General features: G+C 41.7%; 1 protein-coding gene across 14 annotated transcripts in view; it reads right to left on the bottom strand.

The window, feature by feature from the left end:
- Positions 1 to 1,647: 1,647 nt before the first annotated feature.
- The window catches only part of PAM (peptidylglycine alpha-amidating monooxygenase), a 123,502-nt gene continuing 103,046 nt past the window's right edge, over positions 1,648 to 22,103 (bottom strand). For 4 of the 14 annotated variants that reach the window (XM_088652840.1, XM_035100121.3, XM_035100124.3 and 1 more), the window contains 9 exons: positions 21,287 to 21,359; positions 20,706 to 20,916; positions 19,870 to 20,070; positions 16,297 to 16,415; positions 13,165 to 13,264; positions 8,957 to 9,010; positions 5,548 to 5,751; positions 3,415 to 3,471; positions 1,648 to 2,461 (listed from right to left, as the gene is read on the bottom strand). In XM_088652840.1, coding sequence (XP_088508966.1) covers positions 2,280 to 2,461; positions 3,415 to 3,471; positions 5,548 to 5,751; positions 8,957 to 9,010; positions 13,165 to 13,264; positions 16,297 to 16,415; positions 19,870 to 20,070; positions 20,706 to 20,916; positions 21,287 to 21,359 — 1,201 coding nt within the window. In that variant the 3' untranslated portion in view covers positions 1,648 to 2,279. The remainder of the gene's footprint in view (positions 2,462 to 3,414; positions 3,472 to 5,547; positions 5,752 to 8,956; positions 9,011 to 13,164; positions 13,265 to 16,296; positions 16,416 to 19,869; positions 20,071 to 20,705; positions 20,917 to 21,286; positions 21,360 to 22,103) is intronic. The other 10 variants (XM_088652843.1, XM_088652838.1, XM_060280173.2 and 7 more) reach the window with 3 other exon arrangements.

Genomic DNA, 22,103 nt, shown 5'->3' on the forward strand with positions numbered 1-22,103 from the left:
ACAATTCAAAGTGTTGGTGCTGCCCTTTAAAGCCCTAAATGGCCTCGGTCCAGTATACCTGAAGGAGCGTCTCCACCCGCATTGTTCTGCCCGGACACTGAGATCCAGTACCGAGGGCCTTCTGGCGGTTCCCTCATTGCAAGAAGCCAAGTTGCAGGGAACCAGGCAGAGGGCCGCCTTGGTAGTGGCCCCCGCCCTGTGGAATGCCCTCCTATCAGATGTCAAGGAAATAAACAACTATCTGACTTTTAGAAGACATCTGAAGGCAGCCCTGTTTAGGGAAGTTTTTAATGTTTGACGTTTTATTGCTTTATTTTTTTTATTCTGTTGGGAGCTGCCCAGAGTGGCTGGGGAAACCCAGCCAGATGGGCGGGGAATGAATGAATGAATGGATTAATAATAATAATTATTATTTATCAGTTATGTATTATTGTTTCAATGAATTTAATTATGAACAGAACGCCAATATTTTTTAAAAAACGTTTTCTTATACATGTTCATACTATGTGATAGCTAGAGAAGTTCGTCACCGATGCCTGCTTTTGTTTGCTCCAAGAAAATGTCTCACCGACAAAGCAGTCCCTCTCAAAGGAACCATGTAGAGTTTCCTGCACGTAGCCACCTTTTCTCAGAAGATGTTAATGTTACTAAATGGGTGGAGGCGGGAGGGGGAGGAGGCGGTACAGACCATGTTTTTATTCATTCAAATGGAATTTGGCCGATGTATCTGAATTATCATTGTCATGTTCTGTCAGATGCATTGTAGTAAATCTTCATTAGGGATAAAATATTACGGCTAATATAGCACGGCAGTTGAGACACAGAGACTGCTGTCTTACCACTGCAGATGCTGCTGGGGCTGCAACTTCCCTCATCCCTGATTGGCTATGCTGTCAGGGGCTGATGGGAGAGGCGAGTCCAAGGGCTTCCCATCTCCACTATGCACACTTACGTCTAATTGAACTCAGCACAGATTACACTGCAACTTCAAGTTGTGCCATCTGCTATGAATTTGACAGGAGGCCTCATGGCAAAGCACTCCTCTCCAGCCTCAGTCTCCCACCTATAAAATGGGCACAATTATGACCTACTTTGGAAGGTTGCTATAAGGGTTGTTGACTTTTTATATATAAAACACTTTGAACACTCCAAAGGACTTTACAAACGCCAAGTGTGGAAACTGCATGTTCATGCTATTGTAACCAGGACTGTACTTTATGATTGGGGAAGGAAATGTGCAAAAATAAAATTATTTCTATGCAAGTTGAGACACAGGTTTCCTCTTAGCTCTGACAATGTTTTATTTGAGTACATACCCTGAAGTTTGGATATACAGGCCAGATTTTTCTTTAAAAACCAACGCTTGATTTTTATACATGTAATGCAAATTTAGTTTTAGGTTTTAAAGTTTTGCTTCTTTTTTAAAAAAACAAAAAAAAACCAAAAAATGTCATGTAACAAAACATCTCCCATCTTTCATACAAAATAACACTTTGGTTTCCTTTTCCTCCCCACTGCTAGTAGAAAGCAGTGATAAAACTTTGCACTGTATTAAGTGTTTTGAGGTATTGGCTTACAAAAAGTTACATACAAACACCCGTTCCCCTCTCCCACCTCAATGCAAGAATTCCAAAGTACACTCTGAAAGCGAATGCTCTGCGAACACTTTATTACACAAATTACATTCAGCTTCTGAAAATAGTGTTCTAACAGTATAACCATCTAAAAATAAGAACATCCTGGAAACACGCAAATTCTCGAGGAAGAAGAAAAACCGTGTTAAATAGAGGCTTTAAAAATCTTTCCCTCAAAGCAACAGAATGCTAGTGATTTTTCTTTAAAAAATAGGAGTTTTAGCAGCTTTGTTTCATTGTGGCACTAAATTCTCTCTGTTCTGTGATAGGTTAAGGGCATTGAACGTGAAAAGGCACAAAAGAAAAAATTGGAACTGAAAAAATGTTTTCTTAAAGCAGAGGCTGGGACTTATTTACAAATATAGAGAAGGTCCCTAACTGAAATGAGCAGATACTACTACTTTCAAAATCATTACTGCAATTAAAATGGGATTGTTCTGCTTTATTAAAAGGTTCACAGAAGACAATGGCACTGATATGAAATGGTCACACTCTAAAACCAAACTGAAGCCAAGGGGGGGGGGAGGATTGTGTACAGTCGCACAAAGGACTAGTACAGTTTACAATTAAATACACAAAATCTTAAAACGTGCTAAATCCGGCAATCGTTGTAGAGTCATACAATGTAGAAATCAAAGGCCAATTTCAGGAAGATGGAGGTATCGTTGGAGGGTGAGGAACAGCATCTTCCTCTTCTGAATCTGTGGCATCGTCTTCATCTTTTTCTTGGTCGCTCCCTTCCGTACTAAGTCGGTCAAATCCTTTTCGACTGTAGCCTGCGCGGCTTGCAAAGAAGTTCCCGAGATTGAGGCCTCCGCCACCTTTTCCTGAAAGTGGAAACGTGCTTTAAGAAAGTGTTCAATGTGCCCATTATTCCCACAATGGCTACTTTGGATCATAATGCTTTTTGATTTGCTAAGATGGCAGCTGTGCTCGTTCAAGAACAGCAGCTTCTTGGAAAACCTGTTGAGGTCAGTGTAAAGTGACTCACGGAATAAGTCCTCTGATCCGCCTGTCGGAATCAGCCGATATCTTCAATTCTGTACATTTTCCCCATCATGCCTTCCCTTGAAAGGCGTGACATAGTCACAATACAGGATTGGCTCTCTTAGCTATAATAGCCTCCATCTTCTTTAAAGTTAACTCAGGGATTATTTTGAACTTCGGCTGAGAGAAATAATTGCAGTCATTATTTTTCTTTCTTTATATAAAGGGAAGATTTGCAGAAGATCAATTTCTTAGTATTGTTCTGTGTCTCTAGGAACACTCTTGTGTTCCTCATCAAACCAAATCAGCCGCTCCCCGAGGCTTTACATGGTAGATAAGGGGAAGACTCAACAGCATTCTCATAAGGAATAGCTGCCAAATTCATTAGCAGAGGACAGACAATTTGTACTAGGTAGGAGGCAGGCTTTTAACATCTAATGAAGAGCATCAATGCAACACTCACTTGCTAGATACATCTGGGAATATCTCACACAAGAGCCCATGAACACACAGAGCATATACTTTCATAGATCTTTTATTAAAAACAAAAACATTTATTGTTATTCTTTCATGGGTCTTGACTTCTTAGGAGTGTAACACCTAACTGTAAATGAAGGACTATGTTTATGTCCTGCTTTCCAGCCCCATTTGGCTGTAAAACCAGCTTATGAAAGATTCTCACAATAGACATCATGTTCAAGTCTCGTACGAGGAGCGGAAATGATGTGGTGTCGCTACAGTGCCCGGACTATTTCCTGCCCTCATCCTTGGTTTTTGCTTTCCCTTTACTCACCTCTAAATTTGCCCAGGATTCCCCCTGAACTTGAATCAAGTTTATGTTCGGCATCAGCTATAAAAATGAGACATATTGCTACATCAGGAGCAAGCACCCTCAAGCAGAATTATATTATCAACACACACCAGAAAATAAAGCAGGATTTGTGCAAATCAAGCTATGTGGAAGAGAAATGGAATTGAAATGGCAAAGTCTCTGTTGGGCCTTGGTGGTTTTGCTGTGTCTACAGCTGAAAAGTAACAACACTATTTGTAAATGATTCTGTTCTGCTGCTGACTATTAGAATTTTACTTTCACATGTCACCCTAGACTGTAAAAGACATGGAATCTAGATTTTCCCCACTGAGAAAATGAATTAAGTTCTAAAAGTGACTTCCCTTAAAATTACTTTTTTTTATTTTTTTTAACACATGTTTATTAAAGATTTCTTGGCTTACAAAAGTATGTGCAATGTCTCCTTTTTCCAAGTTACATTTTTTACAATCTTAAAGCCCTCATTAAAGCTACCATAAACTAGACAAACAGTGAAACCAAGCTAGCCTTTCAAAACATTAATTCAAAAAATTAATTCAAATATTTCCAACAATGTTTACTTTTGAAAAGTCATATCCATAGGGCAAAACTACATAGTAGCATTTGTTTGGAAACACTGTGTGTTGCACTGTTTATATATTGAGCTATATCCTACTTGCAGAATTGCTTCTGGTATTTATAAAATGTTTCCCATGTGAAAACTATACTTCCTAAGCTTACAGGAGCTAAAAACTAGGGCAAATCCAAGTTATTGCAGAAGAAAACCCACTGCAATTTTTGTACCATTTTGAACAATTTCTGCTCACTGTCTCTTGACAGCTGCTTTGAGAGTTTTTAAACAACAAGTAAGAGTTCTTCTTCCTGATGTGATCCAGCTAATAAGGAAGAGGTAGCTAACCTGGAGTTTTCAAGATGCCGTTGAACTACAACTCCCATCAGTCCCAGCTGACACAGCCAATAGTCAGGGATGATGAGAGCTGTACTCTAACAGCATTTGGGGGGCCCCAGGTTAGCCACCTTTGCAACAGGGGCCATGAAGCCAGTGTGGCAAGACAGTGTAGCTGATCAGATTGGTATAAGTGACAATATCAAAAAGAGCAAGGCAACGCAATCTGCCCTCATCCTGAATGGGCCAAAATGCAGAACAGGTGCAAGTTCCACCTGAGATAATGTGAGAAGTTCCCACCGTTATTTACATATTATTAGCAAATGCATGTAATAAGGCCCCTTAGCGAGTCTTTAGTAAAGCCAAACCGCTTTTCAGTGGCGGTGGTGGTGGTAGACTTTGAGCAGACACCATTAAAGGAAGCTCTTTCTTCTTACTCCTCTATTCTGCTCTAAACCAATTCCTCATTATGAACAAGAAGGGAAAGGCCATGGAAAGCTGATGCAGAGTGAACAGCAGATGGGAGAAGGGTTAAGCATGCCTTCTTCCTGACCCTTCAAAATCCACTTGAAGGTTTCCTTGCAATTATTGCATGGCTTTGTTTACAGTTAGCTGACGGATAGGTCTTGACACTTGGTCTTTACTCTGGACAGATAAAATGCTGCTGCTGCTGAACATACATTTATGATAGGTAAGTTAATGGGTGCTGTTACTCTGGGCTATTTGCAAGCATTAAATTATAGAAATTTAAGAAAAGGAAGCAAATGGTTATTTGTTTTAGCACATACAGAAGGAAATCCACATCAAGGGAGGCCCAGATGGATTCTAAAGAGTAAGTTGGAGACATCCAAAGCAGAGCGATCTTATTCAGAACCAGCACAAAAGACAGCAAGACCACTCCATAATTGGCTGTGCTTTCTTCAGCTACCATTCTGAACATCCCAATCTTTATGAACTCACAAAGTAAAAAAAACAAAACACTACCCCCTGCTAAAATAATGCAAGAAAATTTAATCCGAACTGCAGAGAAAGGAACATAAGAAAGCCAGAGATACAGTGATCATGGCACATCTTACTTTTGTCCGCCCAAATTTGTCGGCTGCACAGTAGTGGGGAAATAAGTATCTCACACAGTTTTATTGAGCTGGTTCCATGAAGGTCTTGGACATGAAAAAGGATTGTTGTTACCAATTTAAGAGTTAGCTAATTACCTCCATAGATTCTTGTCTTTCTCCACCGGATAAATACTGCAATTGCCAAAAGGACGACGATTGGAATAATTAGAAGCGTCGTAATAAGGACAACAGAAACTCCAGTGCTGGCCTGCTGGACCACGGGGTGCTTTTCTTCTTTCTTTAACAATTCCTTTGACATCGGTTTGTTTGTCAGTCTGGCTTCTATAACAGCCTCTGCTTCTTTAAGAAAAGAAGGAGATTGAACAAAGATGAGGTTTTTCACGCCGTGCATATGGACTCCATGGGAATGTGGAAGTTCACTTCATAACATGTATTAAAAATGGGGGGGGGGGGAATGTGAATTTCTGTTTAAGGAGGATGGCACTGATCACCAATGGCGCTTCCTTCCTGCAAGAGTCAGTAGGCAGAGCTCAGAGCTTCTTTGGAGGAGCAGACAACCTACCCCGGGACTTGTGCTCTCACTTGCCCTTGTTTCCCCTACCATGGTGGAGTGGCAGCCAGAGGGACTGTGGGCACCACCCTCCTGGGCCTGGGCCAAGGACTGCCTCATCCGGGACTCAACAAGGCCCCGAACCCATGCTGCAAACCTTTCCAGGGCCCCTCCTAGTTACCATAGGAAACATACCAAAGGGTATAAATACAGGGCTCACAGCTTTGAGGCATCCTGATGGGGTTGTGACATTGACCTCCCAGCAAGTGTGCCAGCTCCAGGGGGCCAAGGCTCTTTGGACCTGTTTTTAAGGGGCCTGGGGGTCCCCATTGTTGAGGCTGAATGCCGAGCCGGGCGCAGAGTGACGTCAGGACATTGCGTTACGTCAGGACGTTGTGTTGGGCCCCCTCAGTGTTCTGAAGATGGCTCCTCTGCCTCCCAGTGTGGTGAGGAAGGGCCCAGACCAGCAGAGTCCTCCAAAGGGAGGCTTTGGACCAACTGCTCAGGCTTTTTGGCAGGAATTAGGCCGCAAAAGGTCCTAACCTCAATTACGTGAAACCCTCCTTAAGAGGGGAAGGGATAACAAAGATGTACAAGGAGGGGAAGAGAATAAAGGGTAAAATTAAAATTAAATAGCTCCGATAAAAGGGTCAGGTTTCAGGAATCTGGACAGCCCCCCCCCCCCCCCCGCCAATTCGCCCACAAGCAGAGCTAGTCTAGGAGGCAGCAGATCTTTCAACAAAGCTCTGAGCTCTGTCCGCTGACTCCTGCAGAAGTTATCATCTCCGCTAGTCACTGCCACCTGGAAGCCTCCTGTAAAACAATGATTAGCAGCAATTGCAAGATGACCATGCTGAAAGATTGGCTGCCATAGAAGGAAAGGAACAGGAATCATAACTTTCAAATGAAAGACAAGCAAAACAGACCACGCTGCAATCAATTGCATGTGCTTTCATGTGCATCATGTATTATAGGACTAGCAACTTCTACATCACTTTTTAATAGATGTGACCCCCCCCCCACACGAATACACACACCCTCCTCCCAGGCAGTCATTGACTTTTGCAGGTGCTACGCATGGACAAATGCGGTTTGTGTGAAGGGGTTCGATACATGATGGACTCCATGGTCAAGGCTCATTGAACAAGCCAGATTTCAACACCTGCAGGAAAAGCTATTTGTCTAAATCCATTATTTGTGTGCCAAAAGAATTGTATGGCTTATTTATCCTCACGACAATTTTGCAACGTTAACGTCCCTCAACAATCCAATTTTTATAAGTGAGCTTTCAACTACTCAGTGGGTTCACGGATAAAATGGAATTTTGAAGCACATTGTTGTGAAGGGTCGCTTTGGCAACTCTCATCCTGGCATGATAATTTAGCTTTGTACAGAAGGTGGCCTTTGGCTGCCACAGCTGGGCAATGCAGGATCTGCCAAATCTCACAAGATGTCTGTCCTTGTGAGATTTCAGCCCTGCCATGCCTGTGCACTAATGCGGTTCCTTGAAAAGGGCGACCGGGGGGGGGGTGAGGAAAAGCTTTGGAAAAAGATGTTGCTTGGTAGCTTTCAGTCAACTCATCAGTAGCAGTCCTTGGGATGGTGTTGCTCAGCTCTGGCTTTCCAGTGCTCAGCATCACTGCCAGTTACCAAGAGAGGTGAGTGAGAAGCAGGGAGCTGGGTGCAGTGTGGGCTCATAAGACTGGCTTCGCTGCTGCAACCACAAGACACTGAGCTCCCTCTGCCTCGCCTATCTCCCTCTCAGTAACTGCCCCACTAACCACTACTTGCAGCCAACACTGGTTGCAAAGAGTGTTCATCCACAAGGCCCAATTCTCAGACTCTTTTTCATTTACTATCATTAGTCTATACTGAATCTTTTCAATGTCATTGGATCATTTACAAAGCTACCTCCTAAAGTTGCAAATGATTGTACAGTCGTACCTTGGTTTTTGAACCAATGCTGCAAATTGGCTCCTGAACGCCGCAAATCTGGACTGTTCCGCTTTGCAAATGTTCTTTGCAACCTGAACGTCCAACGGGGCTCCCGTGGCTTATGATTGGCTGCAGGAGCTTCCTGCAGCCAAACAAAAGCTGCACTTTGGTTTCTGAACGTTTTGGAAGTTGAACAGACTTCCGGAACGGATTCCGTTCGACTTCCAAGGTACGACTGTATTGTTAAGAAAACAAACCACTTTTAAGTTGTGGGGGATTTAGAGAAAAGGTAGGTGGCACCTCCAGCATCATCTCTCCCAAAATTATTGTTTGCAAATGCAAATGTACTTTGAACACGTCCTCACTCTTCTCACTGGGAGGTAGGAGACATTAAGTTGTTTTCGGTGGGAGGCATTTTGGTTTCTCTGCATGTATGTGTGTTGTTTGCAACTATGTTAATTAGCTGATATGTACATTCAGAGGCGGATTTAGGGCAGCACGACTGGTTCCCCCACTCAGGGCGCTGAACCAAGAGGTCACCTTCCTGCCTCCTTCCCCAAGCCCAGCAAGTGCTTGATTCGGGAAGGAGGCATGAGGCCAAATTTTGGCCTCGCACAAGGCTTCATTTTACCAAGATTCAAACTTGTGTACATTGATATCTGAAAGCCTGGCCCATTTTTTAAAATCATATTTTAGGAAGTATTTAAAACATTAAAGAGATCCAGACTTTCTTTTCTTGCCTTGTTAAAGAAGTCCATAAATAGGAATTCCTAAGATCATTGCTGTCAGTTGCCTGAGCTCTCCCTTCCTTAGCATAAGGAGACTCACCATAACTCTTAGTGCTTTTGTATTTAGGAATAACAAACACAACTGAAAAATCTTGACAAGTATTAAAGTTTTAATTTGCTTACACAAGTGCTTTCCAGACAGCTATTTGCACATAGAATCCAGAGTGACTATTAAGTTGAGGAAGATCACCTAAACATATTTTATCTTGTTTATAGTAATACAAGGCCATCACATTTCCCCCCAAGGCAGACAAACTGAGACAAGGCTAACCTTTTATTTCCTGTACCTCAATCCCAGCCTTCTTAACCGACCGATGCTCCATTTCTGCAAAACACACACAAAAAAAACCACACACAACAGTTGTGGTGATGTGTGTGATTCATAGAGGTTGTAATGGCCACCATTTGTGACACACAATTGCAACAACAACAACAATAATAATAATATATTATTATTTATACCCCGCCCATCTGGCTGGGTTTCCCCAGCCACTCTGGACGGCTTCCAACTGAATATTAAAAACAATACAGCATGACAGTATTAAATGACAATACAACAGAGAAAAAAGCTTGAGAGCCGCAGCTCTATTGTATGGGGAAAGGCTTGGAACAGTCATAATAATTCTCATCCATGCGGGCTCTCTCGTGACAGATGAGGGCTGACGTCGACGGGAAACATTTGCCACACATCAAACACAATTTACAATCCTGCACAATTTAGAAGATTAGCAGGGCTGGTCTTAATTGTCAATATATGTAAAATCTATGGGATACAGTAGCTAAGTACTCTCAAGGGAGATACTCGAAGGGTTTTCTGCCCATGTAACCAGTATAGTAACCTCAGGATTAAGTTTGGCTTGCGCCCAAACCAATCTGTTAAAATGGGGGTGAAACTGGATTCGGATACTGGGGCAGATCCAGAATTGGCCCACCTACCACAGGCCACCTGCGATGTCATGATGGCTTCATACACGACCGTGGGTATGCTCCTGATTCTTCCTTTGGAGCCACAGCTTGAATTCAGAATCAGTGCTGAATGAAAGCCCCACTTTTGGCAGGGATCTGCTCCATTAGGGAGCTCCTGAGACAAGCCAGTTCTAGCAGGACTTGCATTCAGTGCTGAATTTAAATTGTGTTGAATTCAGAGGAAAAACGGGGAATGTATTCTAAGGCTCCTGGTTGTTTCTTCTGCAATCATGTGGAACAGGCTTTACCCGTCCCACATGCAACATCACAGGATATCACGTGTGGGGCAGGTGGCTTCGCAGGCCTAATTTTATCTGTGGGCCAGATCTTCCCCATCCCTCAGTTAAAACACCATCTTTCTTAGATGAGTACACTTCACCACATCTGAAAATTCTGCACCAAGGAAACCCACGCCCTGTGCTCAAGGTATATTTATGAACACCATGAAAACCAGAACCTGCCCCTCATTTGCACAATATATCCCCAGTTAAATATTTTGGCATAGGCTTACATGGTGGATGGCTTGGAAGAAATGACTCAGCTTTGCAGAGCACAGACACTGTCCACTGAAGCTGAGCCTTAGTGTCATTTTGGTTTGTCTGGCAACACCCCGGCATTCTAAACCTCTAGTTAACATCAGATTCTAGAAAGAATACTGTGCAAGAACACTTACATATTATGGCACTATCAATATATTTGGGGAAGCTGCAGATAACATGGTTGCTGCTCCATGACTTTAGACATTAAGATTTATTACCTTCATACATCCTTATTATTCGCATTGTAGCTGAAGACTACTCTTAATCATACAAGAAGCCTTTTGCTTTTTAAAGCCACTAAACCGAGCAAATTGAATGAGAATGGCAAAGATGCTCATCTAGGGGGTTTACTAAAGAGACAGATAAGAAGTTAATGTCATAGTGCAGGAGTAGGGAAACTTCTTTGGCCAGTGCGCCAGGCCAGATAATTTTATCTCCCATGAGCCAAATGTGACAGGTGGGCACATTGTTAGGTGATGCCGTGCTTTGAAGTTCCAGTTGTCAGGACTTCAAGGCACAGAGCAGCACTGTTTGAAAGCCTTGGCTGGGGAGCCTGAACTGAGCAGAAATTTATTCCTGTGCAGCAGCTGACAAAGTCCTGCTGCCTTGGCTTTGCAATCCTGTCCCCTGCTGGGGACAGGTGCATGCAGCCAAAGCAGGATGCATACCTGTCCATCACCTGATGTCACCAGTGATGTCACCAGGTGGGCGGGTATGACTTGGGAAAAATTGCTTTGAGGACTAAAGTGGATGCCTTGGTGTGCCAAGACTGGCTTACAACTTGGAGCATCCCCACCTTTGTCAAAAGGGATGGAGTAATGTGACGAGTGCTGAATTATCTTATGCGAATTTACATTCGTGTGTGTTCACACTCAGTGAACAGAGCAAAATATGGGACCTGTAAACTGCATGCGCTGCTAAGCTAAGGGATGGGACCAGTTCTTGGGAACAACAGGGCCACCCCTCATTTCTGAATGTCAGTCAGTCAATCTTTATTGGTGCAAACATAGGTCAAAACAGAATTGTTCGTGGAATTGCTGCGTGTTTTACACCATCATCTACCAAGAACTGTTTTCCAAAACATTAGTCTTAGTGAAAAAACTGAAGATGTGGGTATTCCATTGCAGAGGAAATACAGTAATCAGTTTTCTGTGGTACCAAACCAGCCACAGAGATTCCTAGACACTTCAGTCAGGAGCACCTGTATTGCTCAGCAGCTCACCTGAGGCATAGCTACTGAATCCACCCTTGAAAAGGAAGAGGGGAGGGAATAAGGAGTGCACAGACAAGCAAACGACCAAACGCCAGCAGTCAGAGGTAGGGGGGATGGGAAGGGACACAATTCTGTATTTGGGGTGATGGATGACACTTCAGAATGGAACGGAAGCAGCCCTAACGTGATTGTGTCTTATTTTATGCAGGCAGCCTTGGGAATCCTTCTGCATCAAAAACAGAGCAGAAATAAAGTAAATGGCATATAAACCACACATGTAATAGCAAGCAGTTGTATTTGTGGCTCTAAATGTTGCAAATGGGAAGCAAGTTTACTTCGCAATTTGTACTTAAAATATATAAATCTCATCTGGCTTTGTTTCATTCCGACTGGTGTTGTTATTCTTTGTTTTACTGTTTTTATTGTAGTTGTATTCTGCCTCAGATGCTTTTTTGGGGACAAGATTGTAAAACAAACTTGGGGGACCCCCCCCCAATAAATAGTATACAACAGAACTGTCGAATGATTTGTGAGTTTATACCTTTAAAAAGCACAGAACTACTGAAGGGGACACAGTCAATCAAGAAGGTTTAATGACCAAGTGGCAGCAAATGTTCCAGCGGGAGCAACATATTTAGGCTAACAAGATGTGAAAGTGGCTTAGGAGAGTGAAAATTAAGTCATTCAGCCAGTGGAGTGACGGCCATTCTCAGCTGACTTGTCAATGGATATTAAATGCCAGATGCTGAGGGACAAGATGGGGATGAAGTGATCTCTAACAAGATAATATGCCAGGCATGGCAGCACAGCATTTAATGCTGCAAACCATCTTGGTGAACCTCTGAAAGGGCAAAAATTGGCAAGCGAGTCCTAGATCCCTCCCCCTTACTGATTAAAAATGAATTTTAAAAGCCAGTGGGTTGCAGACAATCTTAGTTCTACTTAGTGCTTTTTAAAAAAACGAAAATAGGTACCGGTACTTACCATGAAGTTGTTACAGTAAGTGTCACACTTTTAATGTGTGTGGGGTGGGTGGGGTGGAAGGAAAGGTGCCCTTGGGTACAGTGTACCCTTGAGTACCCCTAGAAAAAAACCCAACTAAATAGCGATATCCAACTAAATAATTTCATTAGACCTACACTCCTCTCACAATGTCTCACTTGTGCCCTCCCTAAATTTGCTCTGGAAGGTTGGGGGGAACCCACAAAACCTTATTCTGTGAACTGTCCTGAGACCTGGGGGTATATGGCGGAATATAAATTAAATTCAATAAAAATAAATAAATAAATAAATAAAATAAAATAAAAATAAGTAAAATAAATAAATAAAAATTAAAACAGTTTTTAGGTTAAAGGAAGGGGTGGTATACAAATTTGATGATGATGATGATATACAAATGCGGCAGATATTCAGCACATAAAATTAACACAAGTACTCTTAATTCTGTTTACTAATACAAATCAGATAAACATACTAAATCAGATCACAATCAATTTCAAGCATCAGAAAATTTTATGATTCAAAATTTCCTAGAAAACACATCACTGCTTAGGGTACAGCCAAAATAGGCTGTCTCCTTGTGCTAAACTAGAAACATAGAAATCCAGTATCTTTTTGGAACTTCATCAAAATACGTCCAACCCTTTTTATGAAATCTTGCTGCAGAAATGCTCTTAAAACATGGATTAAGAAATCCGGGTCACTGATTAAGTATGTGCCTGAAAATAATGCTTGAAATGATTGAAGGCAAATAAAACTTACTTTCTGGGGATGCAAATTTCCACACTGTGTTGGTGTGAGCATCACCAACATACACCGTTCTGTCGTCAGAAGCAACAATGTCATGTGGCATCTCAAAATTCTGTCGATGTAAAGAGTCAAAGAATTAAAATTGGAGATCATCACAGTAAAACACAAAAGTTCATTTAGAGCCGCTTGTTCAACGATTAGATGTAGAATTAAACTCAGGAAATGTTTTAAGCTTTGTTAATATGTGAAAGGGTGCACAAAGTCCAATGATGGAGCAGAGGTGTCTTATTGTACAAAACTGCATGGCAACAGACAACCCATCAGGATTCAAGCAACATGGCCCTGCTGCATTATCTTGTCCTGTCAATCTCTGGTAAGCTAATCATGATGCTTAAGATTACTGCATGTAAGAAGTGCTACATAAACACCAAAAATCAGTATACAGGGCCAGCCCAAGACATTTCAGCACCAGAGGCGGACCCGAAAATGGCATGCCCTTCCTTGCCAGTGAGGAAGGGGGTCAGGGAAGATCTACAACAGGAACAAAGAGGAAAGAAAGATGGACAATGAGATCTGCTGCCCTTGTGGACCCTGCTGCTTGAGGCAATTGCCTCACCTTGCCTCATGGTGGGCTGGTCCTGTTCATACAGACCAGTGATGGGGAACTTGTGGTTCGCCAGATGTTGCTGGACTCCAAAAAATAATCATCCCTGCCCACTGGCTAATCTGGCAGTGACTGATGGGAATTGGAGTTGAACAACATCTGGAGAGCTCATGTTCCCCATTTCTCAACAATAAAATCTCTCCCCGCACCAACTCTCTCTGTGCCTAGCAGGGATAACAGCAGCCACTAGTAGAAAGGACACGCAACACTGGGAAGTATATTAGATTATACTGGAGCCTGCATCCTTACTTTAAAACTGATCAAATGTAGATTTTAATAAACAATGCTGTTTCCCATTCTAAATAACCAGAAATTAAAATGCTGTGGGGGTTGGGAGGGAGTCAATCTGACCCTGGGTTCAAGTTTTCAAATTAGACAGCTATCCCAGAGTACTAATTAATTTTAATCCAGTGGCATGCTGACATTACATGCACGGTGGCAGTTTCAGACAACTTAGAAGTGGAAAGAAATGGAAAGGGAAAACAAGTAATAATGCAGTGACTTGGCCCCAGTCTAGCGAAATCTCTTTTCTTTATGTGGCTTAACAAATCATATTTTAACCCTGTCTATTTTTGACTCTAGCCTAATTAAATAAAAGGACTTTTCATATGAAGCAATAAGTTGTTGTGTGCCAAGTAACTTCTGAGTCAGAAACTGTGTGTGGCACAATTTAAAGCTAGCTTGCCTTGTGGAAAATAAAGGAGGGGGAAATCATTTCAGCTTGGTTCACGGTGCTATTTTGCAGATTTACTTCTTTAGTGGAGGGCTAATTGAGAACCAATTTCAACCAGAATTCAGCTATTCTTCTTCTTATTATCAATCAGTTTTTATACTGCTTTTCAACCCAGTCTAAGCCCTTGAGGTGACATTACATAATATTAAAAAAGCTAAAAAGCTAAAAACCAACAACAACACAGTGATATGATCAACTCAAACACAAAACAAGATCCAGCAGCATGATGTAAAACTCAAGTTTCCAAATACTTTCATGAATGCTCTGCTAGCCTTGCAAAGCAGAAATGGGACCCAGGAGTGAGACTCTCAAACAGATGGCTTCTCTCTCTCTTTCTCTCTCTAGAGGGGCATGCTCTTACTTTAAAGCTTCCCCCGCTTTTAGAAACCCTTCACATCTCCCTGACCACAGAAGCTTATTGATCCCTCAACAGACACTGGTTCCTATTAATGTAGGCCCTTTGTCAGCAGGCAGCTTAAATTCACTCTCTTTCAGATTCATTTCATGGAAATTTCAAATTCCAAAGCAACAGAGATCACTAAGAAAATCTGAAAAGGACCAGCCTTCTTACTCGGCAACCAAGAACGCTCTCAACTTGCTTTGCAATTGGGGCTTGTTCATTTTATTGCTCACTTAGAACTGAAGCCCTTTCGGTGTAATTTTGTAATTAGCCCAGTATCCCAGCTGTGACCAAATCCAGTTCTGCATATTTCAGGAAGCATCTTATGTAACTAATGGCTTAGGTTAAACTGATCATTTACAACATAATGATTAAGGGAAAAAGATAAATACTAGCATGCTCCCCCCCCCCACTACCCCAGTGCTGTTTTATTGTTGGCTACCACTATTTTCTGAGGAAGCAAGATCCACATAGATTAAACATATTGCTGGTGATCATGAAGACTGCAAGTAAATTCAATCCAAATTTACATTTCCTCTGCATATTCGAAATGCAAGCCAGCCAGATAGGGCAGTGACTGGCTCCCGCTCCCTCCTGTGGTCACCAATAAGCTTTTGTCCTCATCCTCATCCCTCTTGCCCTTTAGAAAATTCCCCTCCTTCTCCTCTTTTAATTAGTAAGGCAATGCATGATAGATTGCATGAAAGTTCATGCAGAGCTTTACGAAAAGGCGGCTTGCCTCAAGCTTAGGTGAGAGGCAACACTCGCACCAAGGGCAGTATTTAATTCACCCATATGCACATCTTATTTCAGAGTCAAAGCCAGCAAGTAGCTGCACCACAGGAGGAGGGAGGAAGGAAGAGTGTGCAAGTCCAAGACTTGTTCCTGTCACACAATAAGTATAGCTTAGCACAGGCATCCCCAAACTGCAGCCCTCCAGATGTTCTGGCCTACAACTCCCATGATTCCTAGCTAACAGAACCAGTGATAGGGGAAGATGGGAATTGTAGTATAAAACATCTGGAGGGCCGACGTTTGGGGGTGCCTGGCTTAGCATCACTTCCAAACCAGGCTGTGATTTCCTTGAATTCACTGTCAATGACCAGTGAATAAGCTGGTAGGTGCTTCTCTGATCTTTTTTAGGAGACAGATCGTTAACTACAGCCTTACAATACAACCTCGAAAATTTAACTAGGAAGAATAATTCTGTTTCACCTGCTAGGTAATTTGAAAATAATAATAATTATGCTAAAGTTTGAAATGTGCATAAGACGTGGAGGGGGAAGAAAAAGTAACGATTGTTCATGCATTTTTAATAAAACCAAGTGATGCTTCACGACGTGTTACCTTTCTAAGTGGAATGAAAGTGTCAATGATTTCTCCAGTTGAAAAGTTCATCATGAATGCTTGCACGGGCACCGTGTCTCCAGGGTACGGCTTTCCATTAACTGCAAACAGCAGACCACCTACAAAGATACATTTGTTCTCCCGTGATCTGTGTGGGGCTCATAGTCTTCCTTTTTATTACAACCCAGTCTTAAGCACAACAATGCAGGTTAGGAAAATGCTGACTCAAAGAGCCAGTTAGTGGTTTATTGCAAGCATGCAGCAGCTCATATAGACTTTGGAAATAGTCATTCTAATAGTGAGGATGGACTCAAGACCTTCCCCAAAACAACAGATGCAACTTTTCAGCCATGACTGCTAGGAAGCAACTGGCAGTCCTCTGAATTAGAATCAATTGGGAAAAGGAAAATATAATGAAAAATAAATGCATGAGAAATCAAATGAAGTTAGCACTCCAGACTCTCTCGTCTTTTAAGCTGACTCTTGGAATATTCATTGATCATTATTCAAATATATACCCCACCCGTCAGTCACTTTGCTACGGGTCATAAATAGCATGAGAAGAGAATTTCCACAAGAAAACTTTTCTGCTTCCTCCTTCCCTCTCCAGCCCTCTGCACTCCCTTTAATACTCTCTATACCAGGCTTCCTCAACCAAGGCCCTTCAGATGTTTTTGGCCTACAATTCCCATGATCCCTAGCTAGCAGAACCAGTGGTCAGGGATGATGGGAATTGTAGTCTCAAAACATCTGGAGGGCCGAGGTTGAAGAAGTCTGCTCCATACAGTTGTACCTTGAATCCCGAATGCCTTGCAAATCAAACATTTTGGCTCCTGAATACCGCAGACCTGGAAGTGAATGTTCCAGTTTGCGAACATTCTTCAGAACACAACTGTCCGACGTGGCTTCCATGGCTTCTGATTGGCTGCAAGAGCTCCCTGCAGCCAATCAGAAGCCATGCCTTGGTTTCCGAACATTTTGGAAGTCTGTTGAACTTCCGGAATGGATTCTGTTCGACTTCTGAGGTACGACTATATGAGGTTGGGGAACACACAATAAGTGTGAACGATGGGGTGCAGAGAACTGCTGAGAGCCGGGGGGGGGGCACAAAAAACCAGAGGCGCCTTATATAAGTGGATGGGAAAGTTCTCTTGCCCAATTCTACACTACTGAGGATCCAAGCCATAATCCATATCTAGTATAGTCATGGTATTTGGTTCAGGGCAGCTAGCCTTGAAAAGTTTTCAGCACTAAATATAGGAGCACAAGAAACCATTTCTCCTGCTCCAAGCAGGGAACCAGAGAACCCAGGCAGACATGACCTGAGTTTGAGCCATAATAATTAAAGACACACCACTGAACATTAAGAGGACCAGAATGGTCACAGTGCATTTTTCCAGTAAAATGATTGATAGGCCATTTTTTAAAGATCAGTCCAGAAAAACCTATGGGCATATATTTAAAAACTTGTCAAAGATTCTTCCAGACATTCAGTAGTTATCATTTCTCTCTGGTGTATCTTACAATAACCAAGAGGTTCACTTGCTAATGTTCTTGTATTTGTTTTCTATCGCTTGCTTCGTATGGCACAATAAGCTATTGTAAACCATATATTCTTCTAGGCATTTGATGATATGTTCCTACTGCTGATGTTTTTTGTTGTTTTTCCGCTGAATTTGTAATCAGAATGGTTTTACTGAAATGTATTGTTTTACATACTGTGCCTTTTTGACTTTCAACCTTTTTGTAGTGTGCAACAAATAAGTTGATTAAAGCAACAAGAACAACAATTTTAAACTATGGTTTAGTTACACATGATTTGTGAACAAGGACTTATATGGGCCCACCTATCTGTAATGTACTTTGTGTAATGTACCAGAAGTGACTGAGCCGTGACTCTTGTTCCTAGCCTTTTCACACCTTTGAACATTCATTTACAGCTGTCTTCTAATTACTAGATTTCTACTTGCCTCCTTTTCCTCAATTGAAAAAGCTCTCCCTAGAGAGAAAACATTGCCACTACTGGCATATTTAGGCAGACTCTATTCTGTTTTCGTATGCAATGACAGTCTTGTAATTACAGTCTTCTGGGCTGAGAACTGGCTCCAGGAAAGAAGTGCTTTTCTCTCTTACAAACTATGGAGACAAACTACACCTGTCATGGAATTCCCAGCATCCTTTCCTAAAACAAACAGCAGCTGTGGGAAGGGAGACCCATTTAGAGCAGGGGCGATACTCTGGGGGAACAGGATCTAATTCTTTGTTCCCATACAGTAGGACTGATCCAAAACACATCTCAAAGTAGTTATTTGCCCCATAGATGCATTTTGAAGTAGAAAAAGGTGTCAAGAGTGTGAATCATGACATTTCCAAGTCACACTGAGCTTCCACTGCGAATAAATTTTGGGGTACCCCTTCCCACAGGGAATGGTTTGCTAGCAGGTTTCTCCTTTCGGGAAAATCTAGCAATGCAATATGGCTGAACAAGATGCAGCAGAATTACCACCTCAGCACATATTTACAAAGCTGAAATATGATTCTAAAAAACAGCTTTAGAGTATATTTCTGTTTCTCTCCTCAAATACTACAATTATGTTTACACTGCTCATCAAACTATTGCAAACTTTTCAGCACCGAATATTATCTAGACAATATTGTACTTTTGTATTGTAATATTTGCCCTTTTAAATTTTCTCTCTTCCTTTATGCTTCATTTTTTTAATTAAAAGGTTTAATACCCAGCATTCTTGTTCTCACGTTAAAATTTCTAATTTCTTCCTCTACTGGTGTAGAAATATTTTTGTGTTCTCTCTAATGACACTTGAAATAGCTTATTAGCTTTTAGAATCTGCAGCCGCCGATGAAGAAGGTGGTATGTATTTTAAAAACGTTTGTCTCAGAGGAGGTACATTTATTTCTGCCTTTAACATTTAGATATTGGCAGCTATTACTGTTGGTGATAGCGAGACAGAGAAGAGGTTTAAAAATCTCATATAAAAACGGTGAGATCAAACATAGCATGAGTGGGCATATACAACCATTACCATGACCACCAGCATCACTGTTTATTCCATTTATATCCTGCTCTTCCTCCCAAAGGTGCCCAGGGTGGAAAACAGATCTTAAAACAATATAATTTTAAAACTTCTAAAATTATCCCTGTTGCACCACCACCCCCAAATCTAGGGTAGACATGGACTGGAAGGAGGGGAAAGAAACTGGAACTCGTGGTGTGCAAGTGGATTTCTATTTTACAAGTAGGCTAAGATATTTCTGTAATTAAACCTGAGAACAGTAATTAAACTTGAGAAGGCTCAAGTTTCCTACCCTAGCTCCAGTTTTTATAAAACCGTGGTCAAGTTAGATAACTGCTGCTTCAAATTGCAGCCTGGGACCACAAAAAGACTGCCACAGAGGCTTAAAAAAAGCTGATGGAACTTTCAATCCTTCAAATTAAGTACATTTATTATCTTAATAATATGCTATGTTAAGAATACTACTTCTACTATCACAAGGCGAAAAAGCAGGTCTCTCATACATGACATTAGGTGTTGTTGTTTTTTAAGTTATTACCTGGGGCATATGAAACTGCAAATACTTCTCTTCCAAACAGTGGGTGCCTGATTTCTTTAATAAATTCTCCTGTTTCTGGCTTAAAACACTGGATCCGACCATTTTCTCTGTCTGCTACACAGAGTTGACCAAAATCAGACACCAGTGTTAAGCTGTGGGGGATGCTGAACTGGCCAGGTTTAGTTTGTCCAACAGAACTCTCTGAAATGAGAAAACATCCAATTAAAGTCCAACAGCTTACTACTTACAATGAGAAATCCTGATAATTTAAGCTAACAGGAAACTGTACACTGTAATGGTTTAGGGTCCAAACATATTAGATTTCAAACTGCGCACTGAAAGCATTAAGCATCCTATTCACAATGCTGGGTGTTAATAACTGAATTTCATGCCACAAAACCTGGTAAGAGGTGGACTTTGAAATTTCTCCACAAGAAGCTGAATAGATGTACAGTGGTACCTTGGTAGTTGAACGGCTCAGCTCCCGAACAAATCGGCTCCCGAACGCCGCAAACCTGGAAGTGAGAGTTCCAGTTTGCCAACGTTTTTCGGAAGCCAAACGTCCAGCGTGGCTTCCGATGGAGTGCAGGAAGCTCCTGCAGCCAATTGGAAGCTGCGTCTTGGTTTTGGGAGTCGAATGGACTCCTGGAACGGATTAATTTCAAGAACCAAGGTACCACGGTACACGGTAATATTAGGCACATTCATAGGCACTTGTTTCCATAGAGACTTAAGGTGTACCCAAACTTCTAGACTGTATCATTTGTGTGGCACACATAAGTTATTTAGGGAAAGAGAGGGTTTACTAATTGAATCAACAGCTTCCTATTCAGTACCTTCTCCCCACTGCATGACAAACATTCCATTTGGAGAGAACTTGACAATACGACTATTGCAGTAGCCATCGGATATGTAAATATTGCCAGTAACTGGATCCACTGCCACGTCCGTGGGTTGGCAGAAGTGGTTTTTGTCGCTCCCAGGTTGCAAAGCCCTCCCAAAAGACAACAAAGGAGATTCCGCACCATTCGATGCCAGTTTGAATACCTAGCAATATAAAAGGGCAAAAAGTTCCAGGTCATTTAATAATATATTAAAGGTAGACCTGCACAACCCGCTGCAGATTACATCGTAGGCCTGTCCTCTAGAAAATGTCTTTCTCCAGAGAACAGTTGCGTATACATTAATATTCATGAACCCAATAAATAAATCCATCATCAGACATGTAACAATGTTAATTCAGTAGCGTTTCTGCATGTCAATCCATGGCTGTTGTGCTAAATGAAGCAGTTGAACATTTGGCAAATATCCCTCCAAGTCTGAGAATAATCATGCTGTCAAGTTGTTAACAAGAAAAGCTAGCTAAATTGAGAGTCACACAGTTAGTACGGTACTTCTGGAAGATAGTTGCACATACCTGATGAAGAGCTACATCTGTCACCCAATAGTTACCATTATGATCTATGCTCAAGCCATGTGGTAAATAAAACCTAAAAACAAAATAAATAAAAACTACATTAAGCAACAGGGAAACAAGGCAGGATAACTTGTTCTGTTTAGTCACCATACAAACACCTGGATTGATGTTTATATAAAGGAAATATTCTTATCCAAATTTACTGGAACCCTGAACGCCTGCTATTTTTCGGGCCGCATTACCCTGTTATTCCTGAGTAAATGGTTTAATCTGGTGCTACTACTGACTTTCACCCTAACCTTCACCCAGTGGCCAGTTTTGAAATACTCCGAGTTGTCGTTTGTGTGTACACACCTTAAATTTTGTCCTGTTGAAGAGTGAAGAACACTCAGCTTGAGCATGGGAAGAGACAGACAGCTTTCGATCCCCCTGTCCAACGTTTCCTGGCCCAAATTTTAAAAAACCCACTGTTGTCTCCTTAAAGAAAATAATAGGTCCTTTTAAAAAGATTTTATTGTGTGCCGATTTTGTACTTGTACTCCATCCCGTGCGTCTTTCCACATGGTAGCACTGTTATTTGGGGGGTATCAATTTTTTTAGCAGTAAAACATAAGTGCTGCACTCAGCAAAATACAATACTTCAGTACATTCACAGCCATTCGCACTGAGGAACATGGCTGCGTGGGTGCCTTGGGCACCTACTGGATTAAATGTGCCGTGTAATTTGTGATGAGTGATATAATCTCGCCTGGGCATTATTTCAGGTTTAGAGGTCATTTTATATGTTACTTTGCTGGGAGGAAAGACGTGGGGCTCA

Source organism: Zootoca vivipara, chromosome 10, assembly GCF_965207765.1.
Source record: "Zootoca vivipara chromosome 10, rZooViv2.hap1.1, whole genome shotgun sequence".
In the NCBI taxonomy this organism is placed as follows: domain Eukaryota; kingdom Metazoa; phylum Chordata; class Lepidosauria; order Squamata; family Lacertidae; genus Zootoca; species Zootoca vivipara.